This window comes from Musa acuminata, chromosome BXJ3-4 (assembly GCF_036884655.1).
Source record: "Musa acuminata AAA Group cultivar baxijiao chromosome BXJ3-4, Cavendish_Baxijiao_AAA, whole genome shotgun sequence".
NCBI classification, from domain to species: Eukaryota; Viridiplantae; Streptophyta; class Magnoliopsida; order Zingiberales; family Musaceae; genus Musa; species Musa acuminata.
In genome coordinates this window covers 43,352,604-43,367,772 of record NC_088352.1, presented here as the reverse complement: position 1 = coordinate 43,367,772, position 15,169 = coordinate 43,352,604, and the positions used below count along the sequence as shown (strand labels likewise).

At 38.9% G+C, this 15,169-nt stretch overlaps 2 protein-coding genes across 3 annotated transcripts; one reads left to right on the top strand and one right to left on the bottom strand.

Moving 5' to 3' along the window:
* Positions 1-570: 570 nt before the first annotated feature.
* Positions 571-6,629, top strand: LOC135634697 (O-fucosyltransferase 7-like). The gene is made up of 12 exons (XM_065145214.1): positions 571-1,103; positions 1,430-1,528; positions 1,730-1,829; positions 1,940-2,007; positions 3,159-3,247; positions 3,536-3,716; positions 3,815-3,943; positions 4,024-4,157; positions 4,243-4,456; positions 5,506-5,690; positions 5,778-5,873; positions 5,950-6,629. Exons 1-12 carry the CDS (start codon positions 951-953, stop codon positions 6,065-6,067), a joined length of 1,566 nt encoding a protein of 521 aa, XP_065001286.1. The 5' UTR covers positions 571-950; the 3' UTR covers positions 6,068-6,629.
* Positions 6,630-7,850: 1,221 nt separating this feature from the next.
* Positions 7,851-14,899, bottom strand: LOC135634700 (probable protein phosphatase 2C 10). Of its 2 annotated transcripts, none has more exons than XM_065145221.1 (5): positions 14,497-14,899; positions 11,703-11,935; positions 11,296-11,572; positions 8,559-8,713; positions 7,851-8,462 (listed from the first exon to the last, which is right to left on the bottom strand). In XM_065145221.1, exons 2-5 carry the CDS (start codon positions 11,838-11,840, stop codon positions 8,322-8,324), a joined length of 711 nt encoding a protein of 236 aa, XP_065001293.1. In that variant the 5' UTR covers positions 11,841-11,935; positions 14,497-14,899; the 3' UTR covers positions 7,851-8,321. The 2 variants fall into 2 exon arrangements, with proteins under 2 accessions (XP_065001293.1, XP_065001292.1); XM_065145220.1 differs by having other exon boundaries at positions 11,703-11,942; positions 14,497-14,895.
* Between the last annotated feature and the right edge of the window lie 270 nt (positions 14,900-15,169).

Below are 15,169 nucleotides of genomic sequence, written 5' to 3'. Positions count from 1 at the left end.
AAGAAGAGCTAACCTGTTGAGCTAATTTCCATTTCAAGAGATGAGGATGCTGCCTGCACACGAAGGCCACATGCACCAATCGAACATTACAGATAACAAGGAAGCAGATCAAATGTTATCAGCCGGATTACCAGGAGATCTTCTATTAATGTCCCTCAAAATCTTTCTTAATTAGTTTAATCAGTTAAACCAACACTAAATGCTTTGATGTTGTCCTTTATGCTTAGATCTACCTCAACGTCTGGCCATTCTCGTCCATCTCTTCTATAGAAGAGCACGCTTTCTCATACTCTGTACATAAAGAAAGCCAAAGTAAATGACCGAGGGAAAAGAAGGGGACAAAGAGACATTAAGAATGGAGAAGAATTAGACTTGTGGTGCTGCAGAGAACTCTTTTCAGTGATCACGTTTCAAGGAATTTAAGATTACTTCTAGACATTGCAAGTGTACATAGGAATGCAATTATTAAGAAGACAGTGTAATGATATCATTGCAGGAGAAAGAAAGACCAAACAAAGGGAAAAAGTGAACGCAAAGATAGAAAAGAAATAGAAGGAAATTGCAGAGCCGTTTTGATGGCTAATATATATACAATAAATGTGGAATTTAAAGCTTCGGAATTCTGTGGAAGGAAATGATGCCTTCGCATTCTTCTGACTGCATTGAAGGTGGCGATCTTGGCGAACAGTACTAGGCTACTATGGGAACAAGAATGGTACTGTGGAGGGGCACTGTGGGAAGAGAAGTGTAGCGGTGCTGCCATTGAACGGGGACAGTTGGAAAGCCTTTCTTGTCACCTCCCATTCACACTCTCCCATTCATTCACATTCATTCTCCTCGTTGCTTTCCTGCGGTCTGCTTCCTTCCTCCGTTTGCTTCTTCCTCTGCCTCCTTCCTTTCGCTTTACAGATAGTAGGCGGCGTAGAGACAAAGCGCGTGAAAGGGAGAGGATGCAGCGGCGCAGGTCGACGCCGGCCGGCATCTCGACGCTGCGGTGGGCGCTAACGTGCGCCATCGGAGCTGTCGCTGTCGGTGCGCTGGTGGCCGTCCACGTGTTCCTCCTCCCCTCCGCCGCCGTCCCCGACGCCTTCAAGCTCCCCAAGGCATCTCCTCCTCCTCTATTCTTTTTCTTTTGGTTTCCCCTCCTCAAAGGATGCTTCTTTACGTTGCTCCAAACCTAAACATTCCCACATTTCTGGCTTTCTTGATTCTTGAAAGGAGATTAGGTGACGATTTCTTGATTCTGTTCTGTGACATTTGGCCGCCTACACCGGTCATGTAGGCGTATATTTATGTATTCTTTAATCAATGACTGAATATTTTGATACGCAAAAGCGGAAAAAGATCCAATTTTTAGGACTTGGATTTATGATCCTTTGCCCACATCTATGATATGACCCGATTTTGTGGTGGTGGTGGTGATGTTTAGCAACGTGAGATTGGATACCGGCGAAAGGCTAACGAGCTCGGCTGGACCCAGGAAATCGCGCATCCCCAACTCGCCAAGCTTCGGATTTCCACTCAGAAGGTAATCTTGTACTACATGTCACGGAATGTTGCTTTAGTTATTGATGGGTTACAGCTGTTGTTGTTGTTGTTGCATTTGGCAAATTGTTATGCTCTTGTATCCCTTTTTGAGTTTTTGTTTTTTGGTGTATAATGGGTCATTTATGGTCAAGAATGTGTTTTTGGCTCCTCTAATTGGTTTCACTCTCTCTATACTTTGCAGGTGGGCATCACGATGTCAGATTCTTGGTTCGCGAAGTTGTGGAAGCCTCCGGCAAATCGTAATTTTGTGCCCTGTGTCGCTCCCAGTTCATATTTTCTGCGTAAGGGAGCACGATAGGATTATGTCGATCTTTTGGTTTTTGTACTGTATTTTTTTCCTGCTTTACTTCATGTGATCCACTAACATTTTATTCAATTTGATATTTTTCAGCTCCTTCTCAATCGAGGGGCTACTTGCTAGTTCATGCCAATGGTGGGTTAAACCAAATGCGAGCTGGGGTATGCAGTGGTTGCTCTCTCTCTCTCTCTCTCACTTGACCGTTCTTTTATGTTGTAACCCCTCATTGTCTACAAACAAGTTATGAGAAAGCAGCGGAGTACACCCACACAAACCTTATTAGAAAAATGTAGCAGCATGAAAAAGATATTGATGTCAATCTAGTACTTGCCCTACATCTTGGTAAAAGTATATTGAATATGTAGTTGCACGGGCCTAAACCTGTTTGCTTGCTGCATTTCCAATGTCAAGTTTCAAACTAGTATGAACGGGAGAACTTAGCATGTATGTTTCATTGTCGAGTAAAGAATTTAGCTGAAGACTCTGGTACTTTGAGTTTTGGAAACTAAAAAACGTATCCTGGAGAATGCTTAAGTCAGGTCTGTAGATAGAAGAGTATATGCTCATAAGTTAGATTATGGGACAATTGGGAATGGGAACGGTAAATAATTTGCAAGAAGAAAGAAATCATCGTATTATTTTCCAATTCCATATTAGTAATTATCAAAGTCGAGGAAACTCTTTTTCATTCATTAGGATGTCTAGTGCTTCTAAGACAGTCTTCTTTCTTGCTAATTTTTGATGCTTTGTTACCTAACTATGCTATTACCCAAACCGAACTATGGGATACCGATTTCCCATGCTTCCAGTGATCTTTCCTAGTGCCCACTTTCCAGCAGATCTCAAATCTATTCCAACCCATCTAATAAACTATGAGTTCTGGTTCCGTATCCCAATTACATCAACTAACCCAGAAACTGATATGTGTACCTTCATTCATGTCATCGATACCATTACCTCCATGTTGGCTACGTTTTTTTTTTTACGGCCTCTAAATAATTTGATTGAACATAGTAAGTTTTTGTGCTAAATTTGTTACTGATGTTTTACAGGCAATCAGGTCATGATTGATGGACCTTTAGTTAATTTTGTTTGCCACTTCTTTCTTTTTCAAATGCATCAAATGAGATTCTTGGTTGTGTATCCTATTCCTTAATTAATAATATTATCTATAGCTTACACAGCTACCTGTTGTGTTTACAGAAAGCTATTTTGCATCGTGTAAAACTTATGATGTCTATCCTTTATGGTTTTTATTTATTTAATATATTACTGGCTGAAACCTCATGAGTATTGTCGTTATGAATGGCAGATATGCGACATGGTAGCCGTTGCACGATTGATTAATGCCACACTTGTTATTCCTCAACTTGATAAAAGATCGTTTTGGCAAGATTCTAGGTACGAGTTTTTTCTTGTTTGTTTTTTATTATGTAGTAGAAGCACTTGAATTACATAGATGTTGTTGGTAAAAATCATCCACATGTGTTTGTGCTAAGAACTGTCTCTCATACATGTTCCTAAAGCTACTATAAGCATATAACTAGAAGTCACTGTCATGTGGTAGGTTCCAAACTAGTCTTTGTTATGTTTCTAATACAGTGATAAAGTACTGCTATTTAATTCAGTTCATATAGGTGAATTTGCATATGCTTAGGTGCCTCTGATGCTTTTCATGTTTATGGCCAGCAACTTCTCTGACGTTTTTGATGAAGAACATTTCATCCACACCTTGGCCGATGATGTCGAAGTTGTAAAGAAACTACCAAAAGAACTGATGACAGCTGCAAAAGCAGTAATACATTTTCGAAGCTGGTCAGGACTAGATTACTATCAAGATGAGATATCACACGTGTGGGATAAATATCAGGTAAATTTGCTGGTATCTTGAAGTTCATCTCGGATCCTTCTACTAATATACAATAGTCATAAGTGATAATATTTCTAATCTAGATCTTCTCTTGGAAGGTTATCAAAGCTGCCAAGTCAGATTCACGTCTTGCAAACAATAACCTTCCTCCTGACATTCAAAAACTTCGTTGCCGTGCTTTTTATGAGGCTCTCAGATTTGCTCCACGGATTGAGGCACTAGGAAAAGTATGTCTTTTATACTACCTGTTTGCTGCTAATTAATTTTTGTCCTACAACCATGATTTTTTCTTCTTCTTAATCTGTAGTTATTGGTGGAGAGAATGAGGTCTTACGGTCGATATATTGCTTTGCACTTGCGTTATGAAAAGGACATGCTTGCTTTTAGTGGGTGCACATATGGCTTGTCTTCGGTTGAATCTGATGAATTGGCAAGAATTAGGTATTTTACAAAATACCAGTTCTGGATTCTGGGTAGAAGTCGAATGTTTGTTTTATTCCATTAAACATGTTTCTTCTTTCTTCAGAGAGAACATTTCACACTGGAAGGTTAAAGAAATTGATCCCCAAGAACAAAGGGCCAAAGGGTATTGTCCATTGACCCCAAAGGAGGTTGGAATCTTTCTTTCTTCTCTTGGATATCCATCGAATACTCCAATATATGTTGCAGCAGGGGCGATATATGGAGGCGGCTCTCATTTGTCTGATCTAGAATCTCGCTTTCCCATTTTATTAAGCAAGGTATGAAATGCATGGCTTCGCAAAATTCAAGAGGTAGCTTATTATGAGACTTGCTTTGGTTTAAACTCTTTTATGTTCAGGAACCTTTTCCTATGGTGGACATATTTTGTACTAGTACACTGTTCCTTTCTACCCTTCTTCCACAAACACACAAACAATAATATTTCAATTTCCTGCTAACATTGGCAATTATGGAAGTTGCACCTGTAACTTACGTCTGCTTTATTCAAAACTAGTCATCACAGATGAATATAAATTGAATTTATGGATTGTCAATAACCATTAGAGCTGCACTTTGGTGGTACTTCCTACTTGCCTGAATTAGACTGACCAAACAAAAAGGTGGTTAAACATAAAGGTCTCAATTCTCTACTTCCTCTCCATTTGTAAAGTTATTTAGATCCCTCCAATATCAGTTATGAAGTGAATATTTGAACTCATCATCCTTATTCTCTTATAGAAGAAAATTAGGAACTACTCAGCCCTCTAAAAATTTGTTATTAACTTCTCTACCATATTATTTTATCTTGTTAAATTTTGATGGAAGGAAATCATTTGGCTATATATCTGAGTTAGATTAAGACATCTATCATGTTTGACTATTAGATTGTACAGCCATCAATTAATAAAAGAGTCAAGAACCACATTTGGTGGATATGCCACCAACTCTTATATTTGTAGAGATGTGTATGTTCTAAATACAACCGTGATGTTTCTGTCTAAATCTCCATTTGGCTAACACAGTAGGTGTCCTCAAAATCCTAGGTTAGACAATGTAGAGAATGTTAAAGTTAATCTACCTGAAGTTTGGATCTGAGATTCCACAAAAATGCAATACTACTAATCAGTATTGTTATAGTGACTAAACAATGCGGTGCTGTTAGATTATCATTTTCATAAAGTGCCACATGCATCTCTCTTGCTTGTCTGTCTTTGCAATGCTGGGCCATGAGGAACATGGCATGTTGTTCAGTATTGTCTTAACTCTGAAGCCCTATCGGCATGACCTGATCTTCTGATTTGGTCTTAAATTACAAACTTTGTTGCAGGAGAAATTGGCATCTGCAGAAGAGCTTGAACCTTTCAAAGATTATGCCTCACAAATGGCCGCACTTGACTACATTGTATCGGTGGAAAGCGACGTATTTGTCCCCTCATATTTAGGGAATATGGCAAGGGCAGTTGAGGGTCACCGCCGCTTCCTTGGCCACAGGAAAACAATTAATCCTAACAGGTAATATTAGGGTATGTGCGAGTGTTCCCCTCCTTATCCATGAAAGGCTTTCGAGTTTATGGAACCTTTTGTCTACCTTGCATGCAGAAAGGATCTTGTTCAGCTGTTTGATAAGATCAATCGAGGATCTCTCAAAGAGGGGAAGAAGTTATCAAATATTATTGTAGAGATTCATAAGAGACGGTAGGTGACAGTGTGAACATTATGTTTCTGTTTTCTTCAATATGGTGTTACCTAAACTATCATTTTTTGACGACAGGCAAGGTTCTCCCCGCAAAAGGAAAGGTCCCATTCCTGGCACGAGGGGTGTGGAAAGGTTTCGGTCCGAAGAAGCATTCTATGAGAACCCTCTGCCAGATTGTTTGTGCCAGCATTAACATGAAGAGTTCGATAACTCACCTGTGCATAGATAAATTGGTATACACCGAAGCCCCGTGTAGAGCATCATGTCCTACACCTGATGGCTTGGCAAAAGATTGATACCCTCTAGCTAACATCCGATGAGGTGTTGGAATCTCGACATGCTTGACCCTATTAGCTATAGCACAGACAACCCTATTGTTGGGATGAACCGATGAAGTCGGATCTCTTGTTTTGCAGACTTAAAGAGAAGCTGATGAGAAGGATTCAGAAAGCAACTACTGGAACAACTGCTGTAACAGCCATATTGGAAAGAAGATGACTCATAGCACTAGTTTTCATGTTCCTATATATATACAATTGAACAAAAATCAGCAGGGGGTGTCTCAAATCTGTACATCAACCACATGATGATCTTTCATATTTTATTGAAAAAATCAGTTAAAACTTGATTCAATTGTTCTAATTAGTAATTACTGAGAAATCAAACCTTTGTATTTGGTTTCTCCTCAAACATTTCTTGTGATTCTATCTCTGGTTCATTTTACGCTACAAAGAGTGGTTTTCTTTAGTGTTTCATATATTGTGTACACTGTGAAAGCCAAGATCTTCCGCTCAAGTGACATGGCAGAACAATGTAAAACCCATTTTTTTTGTTTCTACCAGACCTGCTTGATAACTTTTCCACTGTGCTTGTTAAATGACAGAAAATAACATAATTAACACAGGGGATATGAGAAGTCATATTATCATCCACAATTAAATATGGCACAGAAAATGGCTGGAAAGCTACATATTTAATCAAAGGAAGACGGAAGGATTTGCAAATTGAAGAGTAATCTTGGCTTCAGATAAAATTACTGAAAGCCATCATCCGAAGGTCTAAGTAGGACAAACTAAGATTTAGCTTTGTCTATATATCACACTACTGAGGAACATGAAATTGCAATTTGGATGGACCATGTTGAAACAAAAATTTGGAAGACATGTTAAATCAAGTTGTGTTGGATTACAGAAAAGAGCATAATCAACACATAGGACATGAGAAGTCATATTATCATCCACAATTGAAATATGGCACTGAAAATGGCTGGAAAACTACATATTTAAACAAAGGAAGACACAAGGATTTACAAACAAAATAGGAAATCTCGGCTTCAGATAAAATTACTGAAATCTTAAGCCATCATCTGAGGGTGTGAGTAGGACAAGCTACAGAAAAGACCTAGTTTTATCTATATTTCACATTGCTGAGGAACATTAAGTTGCAATTTGGATGGACCATGTTGAAAAGAAAATTTGGAAGAAATGATGAATTAAGTTCATAAAAGTGGAAGGAATCTGGAAGATTATAAAAGGGAGAAGAAGAGAACCAGCAGGGCACTAAAAGTAGGTAATAAAAACTGGGCAGACAAACTTGTGGTAGTGGCATCAAAGTAAAAATGTTAACAATAACAAATTATAAGTGGGGATGGGAGCTCATCTAATTAGATATCATAAGTGAAAACAAAAGGTAAACACAGGTGAAATATTTTTCACCAGATTATCTCATCTCATGAGTACTTCACAGATCAAAATCTCTAATCAACAGTTCAACACTAAGTACTGAACCAAACACCATCGTAGTTTCTTGTTTGCAGCAAGCTACATGTTAGCATGTTGTCATTGGATGCTGAAAGAGAACTAGCCAGGTTTACATCTGTGGTTTCAGTGTATTCCTCAGTATACATATATCCACTATGGTCAAGTTTGCTATAAACATTATTTTTGTGAAATGGCCTTTACCTTCTTCACAACAGGTGCATAAATCCATAGGCACTAGATTAAGAATAAGAAATATGCCAATCAATTACAACAACACTTGGATTATTATCAGGAATACTGCAAGCAAGCTAAAACACCATCTGCTTCTCATTGTAAAAGCAGACAAGAAAAGAAGAAAAAAAAAAGCAAAATAAAAGATAAGCAATCCCACCAATCATAATTAACTGATGGTGATCTTTCAAATAGGACCTGCTGAGTTGCCATGCTACTTAAGAAGAGGGATTCTTCTGATTACCACACGAAATCATATAGTATCACACTCACCACAATTGCAAAGGCATTTACTGCGGATATCGAATGGCAAGAGTGGCACCTGTCTCATGTTTTGTAGCGGAAGGCCGAAATTCTTGGTGCTTTCAACTTGAGGATGCCCTTATGAAACTAAATTAATGACCTCTTCAATGATCCAAATTTCTGATCACCGTCAACTGAAGGAGTAAGCATTCTTTATGCTCTCAGTCGCACAACAATACAAGATATGTCATCTTTGCTGTCTCTGTTCAGTGCCTCAGTGGTCAGCTGCCTTGCTGCTGCTTGTGGATCTTTAAACCTTCTAGCAATATTAACTGCCTCTTCATTGCTAATAACCTAAATTATTTCATGGCAGCAACATAGTTAATTTTTATAACTGTCTGAAACTACCAAAACAATAACACAAAAGTGCTTCGGGATTAAAGAAGAAACCTTCCATATACCATCACTAGCAAGGATGAGTAGCTCGGTCTCCCCAGTAACATTTTCACAACGTATATCAGGATCTGACCGCAAATGTGATTTAAGACTCTTGTCCCCAAAGGCACGGGAAACAGCTAACTGGCCATTAACTCTTGGGACATCTCCTGATAAAAGAGGGGAAGAAAGAAGATTTACACGTAATTTCCATCCTTGCATAATTCATTGCTGAATGGCTTAAGAACACAGGTATTTCACAAACAAGAGGGGCATCTCCATTAACAAAGCTTAACTATATGAGTCTGAAGCATGAATATCCAAACTCAGATAGAGTACGAACATCCATGCTTTCGACGAGGCACGGTGGCATGAAACCAGAAGTACAGAGTATCCCTTTCTGAATAATGGAAGACGTATATGACATATGATGAATTTAAAGGAGAATAGAATGACAAAGTTAGTCAATTGTGAAAGGTTATTGATAGTTTGATACCATTACAGATGTAAATTAAACAAGCTGAGTCTGAGGACAATAAGGATTATGATGGAAAATGTATAACCAGAGGAAACTGTTCAATTAACAACAAACTTATGTCTACTGGAAATTGTTCAATAGTCAAAATTATAAATAATAGCCTAATCTATTACATGTAAACACAAGCCAAGACAGATGAATACTGTTCTGCTCAAGATCAAGTCCATTGCTCGGAAATCATGTTCAACTTCACCTCAAGCTTAAAATGAGATCATGAACAAAGACAAGCCAAGCTTAGGCTTAAATAACAATCCATCGAGTATTTGAATTCAGCTTATCTTACAAGCAAGGTCTATAAAGATTACTAAAATTGGTTTGTTTTGTCAGATGATGTGCAATTTTTCCAGAACTCGAGCTATTTTATGTGGACTCACATTTGCAATGCCAAGTTTCACAAAATGCTATTCCAAAGAAGGTTACATATTGTTGGGTATTCTATTTTGGGTTGTTCAATAAATATTTTCAGAAACTGTGTAACTGAATTTATATATGAGTCAGGATTCCTTCATTTTTTTACTTTGATGCTCTCTGGAAACATATTACCAATGTTCTAAAGCAACTGATCCTGATTTGGATTGGATCAATTGGTCTGTCTAATAACCCCCTGATTTTAGGGATAGTGTCAGCCAACTAGCCCAATGTTGGGTGAGGACTAACTCGAGTCAGAGAAACAAATGTCCCAACTTTAATCTTGTTCTAATGGGAACAGTCACCTGTGACTCAAGTCTTTGGCATGTGGATAGGAAGATTAGGAGAGAAGGTTACATTCCCACCCGTTCTTCTACATGCCTCATATGACAAGCAACAAAGAGGAGGTGGGGAAGAGACGAGGAGTTTTTTTTATCTACTTTTTTTATAAATTTCTGATATCTTCGTCTTTAGTATCAGTTCATATTTGCAGAATCTCTGATCTCACATTCTAAATAAGTGATCCAGCTAACCTTGAGAATCTTTTATTCTTCTTTTGAAATGTTGATATGTTCTTAGTCCTGAAACTCAAAACCTTATTTACTACATCAAGCTACATTTTCACATCAGCTGGTTACACTAACAAGTCAAAAATACATATTAATGCACTAGGTTGGAGGGAGCAGTGATTTAAAAAGCGCTAGGCGCCAAAAGGCGCCAAGGTCCAAAAATGCCCGAGGCGCTAGGCGCTCGCCCGAGCGAAGCGAGGCGCTAAAATATAAAAATATAAAATATAATTAATAAATATAATTATTTAAAATTTTAAATAAAAATATAAAAATATATAATATAATTAATAAATATAATCACATTAATAGTATAAATCTGCTGACGGAGAAACGAGGAAGCAGCGGCGAGCGACGGCAGCAGCGGCGGCGAGCGACGACAGCAGTGGCGGCAACGGCAGTGGTGAGCGGCGGCAGCGGCAGCAGCAGCAGCGGGAAAGGGAAAGGGAGCGGAAGGCGCGAGCAGCGGGAGGCCTCGAGGGAGGCGCGAGCAGCGGGAGGGCTCGCGGGAGGCGTGAGCAGCGGGAGGGCTCGAGGGAGGCGCGAGCAACGGGAAGGCTCGCGGGAGGGCTTGCAGGAGACGCGAGCAGCAGGAGGGCTCGTAGGAGGCGCGAGCAGCGAGAGGGCTCGCGGGAGGCACGAGCAGCGGGAAGGCTCGCGGGAGGCGCGAGCAGCGACAGCGGCAGCAGGAGCAGCGACAGCGAGCGACGAGATCGGCAGCGGCAGCAGGTTAGGGTTGGGGTTATATCGGTTTAGTTGGTTCGATTGAACCAACTAACAATCGAACCAGGACCGAACCAGACCTAAAATTCTGGTTCGGTTTACCCAGGCGCTCGCCCGAAGCGCCCAGCGCCTGGGCTCGGGCGAGCGCCTAGGCGGCGCCTGATTGAAGCGCGCCGCCTGGGACATTAGCGAGGCGCTCGGGCCTCGCCTCGCCTCGCCCGAGCGCCTAGGCGAGCGCCCGAGCGCCTTTTGCAATCACTGGGAGGGAGATAACAAATTAGCATGTAACTGAACGTTCATAGCAAGAAAAGGACAAAACTAATGCACAAAGCTTCCCCAGTGCGGGGTCTAGGAGAATCAATGTACATAGCCTTATCCTTACAAAGAGAGAGACTATTTCTGTGACTAGAACCCTAGTCAGCCAGGCTGCCAGTCTGCAAAGGAGCATCCGTACCATAGTATCAAAGGTAAAAAGCATTATCAAAATGTTACTAAAGCATAGGCTGCCAATAAGTACCTGGCATGTTTGAGACAAAGCCACCTTTATTCTCGATACTTCCTCGTTCAGTACTGGGATCATGATCAATTGTCAATTGTAATACCTGTTGACCTTTTGCAAGAACTGCTCGTGAGTCACCAATATTAGCAACCCACAATTTCCTGCCATTAATGAGAATTGCAGTAACCGCAGTTGAACCACCTCGCCCAAGATCAGGACTGTGTGAAAGAATTGCCTTGTCTGTTTTTTCATAGGCATTTGCAATGGCCACATCCGGATTGGTCCAAAATTGTTCCTATATCATGGGGAACAAAACATAAGGATATGCCTTTTATTTGCTTGAAGTTGTTTATAACCATGACAATAAGCTATACATATTTGACTTGAAAGCTAATGCAAAAGGTAGAAAATAATGGATAATGCACCTCTTTTAAAATATTAGTAAATAGATGCTTCTGTAAATAGGCAGGCACAATATTTCCCAAATGACCATCAAATATAGCAAATAAACCGAGCTCCTGTCCTCTCATATTAATGAACTTGGCAACATGATAATCCTCCATTGGATGATTGGTTTTCCCTTTTACAAGGTTAAATCCATAAGTAACTTTTGTGCGACCTTGAGAACTTCTCCCTTTACCGGCATCAGATGAGGAACCTGCAAACTACATAGAAAAACTTTAAGCCTAAAGAACCTGCACCAGTATGGCCCTTTTAGTAGAAGATCGTTATGGCTTGCAAGTTAAAAGTCCAGCAGAAAAGATACCAAACTAGGAACCGGAAAACCAAGGTATGGTATGAGTACACAGGCCATCAACATGAACACAAAAACACACCCAATATGCAAGTTACATCCTACAGCATATAGATACCTTCAGTTGGGACTTACGGCTTTGTTGCTGTTGTTATTGTTGTAATAAAAACTTTAACTATCCTCACATATTGGTTTCAGAGTTCAAATCATGCAGTAAGGTAGCTGAAAAATCAAAACAAGATTATCCATTGAAAGCTAATGTTTTAAAGGTTGTTTAGTGCCTATATCCTTTTTATGCACATAACAAACTTTCTCCTTATCGTGGCAGTGTTGTTCAACTTTACAGTTGGTTTTAACGTTATATCATTTGTGAAAGTAGATTAAAGCTAATAATGGATAGGCATATTTGATGAAGTAGATTATATGTGAGCCTCAACAGAGGCCTTAACATGTAAGTGAACATTCATCACTTTTATGTATATACTCAAGTTTTAGAATAGATGCATAGTCCTACAGGTGACAAGATTAAGGAGCCAGTTATTTTCTAGAAATCTAAAGGCAACAATAAATATAACTGTTGTTATTTTGTATAACTTTCTCATTTTCCACTTAAATAGATTGCATTTGGCAAATTCTCTTTGTATTCAGCTGTAGATGTGATTTGATCCAATGTTTGTAGTTTAAAGCATTATTTTAGTTTTTTCCAAGCATTGTGTATTGTTTATGTGGTGGTAAGAATGGCTAGGAGTGTGGGAACTAGAAAGAATATATATATATATATATATATATATAACATAAAAGAATGGACCTGCCTAACTAAATGGTTCTTGAAAGTTGAAACTATAAACCTCGAAAAAAAAATATTTTGCAATATGCAAAAGCCACTAGGCAAAAGAAAAAATAGTGGTATTGATGTCTTTTTTTTTGTTTTAAAATAACATCCTAACTAAAATTCCGACAAGGCAAATCACCTATTTCCACCTTAAGATCCTTTTTGAGCTACAATAGCCATATATAAAAAAGAGAGAATTCCACAAATGAGAGACACAAAAATGGTTGACCAGGAAGTCAAACAGTCCACATTTGGGTTTGCAAACATAACCAGCAAAAACAAACCTCTTTATCCAGATATTATCATACAACCACAGCAGTGCATTAATATATGAGGAGATAAACTGAGAAATCAGGAACATAAGAAGTAAACAAAAACAACCCACAAATAACAGAGAAAAGAAACGAAACAACACATTGTCCTTCATGTATAATTACGAATATATGACTTGAAAAAGGCATCCAGTAATCATTCTAACACATTTGCTTGGACTCTATTTTACCATTAATATGATTGAAGGACTTAGATTAAATAGAAATAGATCATCAATTCAGATGAACCAACTCTTAGCCGGACTGCTTCTAATCAAATGATCAGGGGCTTTGATACAAAGTGATTAGAGGAGTCTATCCAGCTGCTTAATCCAGTTTAAACTTCCAAAACTCCAAATCAGAAATATATTGACTAGTCTCCAAGTTAAACCCCAGAATGAAGTTTCAGTTCTAAAGAATTAAATCTGATCAATACATTGGACAACTCCGGCCCTAGACAAGCCTAGATCTGCAGCATAAAGGTTTCTTCACAAGAAAGAAGGAAATAACTTTTCAAATGAAAGCCACCAACAAAGGACAAAGCACCATGAAAAACACTGTAAAAGACTCAAAATTGTATATATGTTTCTGGAAGGATAGAATTTATCAACTGAAATAATGAAACCATCTAAACGTTACAAACAGGACACTCTGATCACTCCATCTTTAATGCAAATCGCCAGAGATTTGTAATTTCATTAAAGATTTACATGTTTATTATCATCGGAGAAAACCTTTTGCTGTTTCAGTTGAATGCACAAATTCCACCATGAAGGTAAGCTAATTGATCATTTCAAAGGGTTTTTATACTTTGACTTTTATATTTATTAAAAAAACCCCTTTTTTTCTCCGAACAGTCAAGATTACTCTGAGCCTCGAAACTTTTGATTATATGTAGCGCCACCAACTTCGGTGACAATAACAAGAAAAACCAAGCCTAACCAAAAGTCAGCCAGTAAGAGAGAACGATACGAGAGGGGAAAAAGTACTTAAAACTGTTATACAACATATCGAAAGTTGTACATAGACAAATCTTTGATCACCAACCTTTGAAACTTCAACATTTTCCTCAATAACAACAGCAAAAGGAAAAGAAGGGATACGATCGAACTAAAACCCTGAATTCCACTAACAAGGTTAAGAAAAAAAAAAGAACGTGTATCAATTTGAAACAAGGGTTAGGGCCAAAAAGAAGAGGAGCACAACAAGAAGAAATCAGTCTGTACCAACCAGGGAGAGCAGAAACTGAAGCGATCAAGGCGATAATATTTGCTTAGATAAGCAAATAACAAGATACAGGACTAGGTCTAAGTCTATCTCACCTGAGAGGAGGAACCTCTGAAGCAGCAAAATCTATCCATAAAACCCCAACTACCGCAGCCCGCCCCGCTAAATTCTCAACATCAAATCTCTCGCCGCTCCCAAGATTCGATTGTGGCCTCACCGCACTGACAAAAGTTTCAACTTTTTCCTAAAAAGAATCCGCTCCGCGTCGCGAAAACGCGCCAAGATCGAATCTTTACTAAAGATCCGATCGCCACTACGAGAGACTGAAGGGGAGACGAGGTTTGGGGAAGATGAACTGCAGTGCAGGCATGAGAATAGTCTGAACCCGGAAGGAAAAAGAAATAAATAAAGAAAGAAAGAAAGGCGGAGAGCAGTAACAACAATAAATAAAATAAATGATAGCATACAGCGAAATGTTGACTTTGCTGCCTGCTAATAACACGCATGCTACGTGTCCGACCCAGTGACTATGGAAAATATTTATCTTTTTAGATAAAATAATGCACCTATACTTTTAGATTATGGTGAGAATTCACGTCGTAAACTTAAAGAGTTAGGGAGATAATTGAAAGAAAGAGAATTGTTATCTTTTTTGCGTATGCTTGGCTTTCAAAGTGTTCTTTCCTCGTCTTGGACCTTCAGATGAGAGTTCTCGCGTTGGTTGCCTACTCTCTCTCTCTCTCTCTCTCTCTCTCGTGAAGCCTCATT

Coding starts and splice junctions, on each gene's coding strand:
- LOC135634697 (XM_065145214.1), top strand. CDS start 951: ATGCAGCGGCGCAGGTCGACGCCGGCCGGCATCTCGACGCTGCGGTGG. Junction 1,830..1,939: donor TCCCAGTTCATATTTTCTGC/GTAAGGGAGCAC, acceptor GATATTTTTCAG/CTCCTTCTCAATCGAGGGGC. Junction 3,248..3,535: donor TCGTTTTGGCAAGATTCTAG/GTACGAGTTTTT, acceptor GTTTATGGCCAG/CAACTTCTCTGACGTTTTTG.
- LOC135634700 (XM_065145220.1), bottom strand. CDS start 14,535: ATGGATAGATTTTGCTGCTTCAGAGGTTCCTCCTCTCAG. Junction 11,943..14,496: donor TCAGAGGTTCCTCCTCTCAG/GTGAGATAGACT, acceptor TTTTCTATGTAG/TTTGCAGGTTCCTCATCTGA. Junction 8,463..8,558: donor CTAGTGATGGTATATGGAAG/GTTTCTTCTTTA, acceptor GAAATAATTTAG/GTTATTAGCAATGAAGAGGC.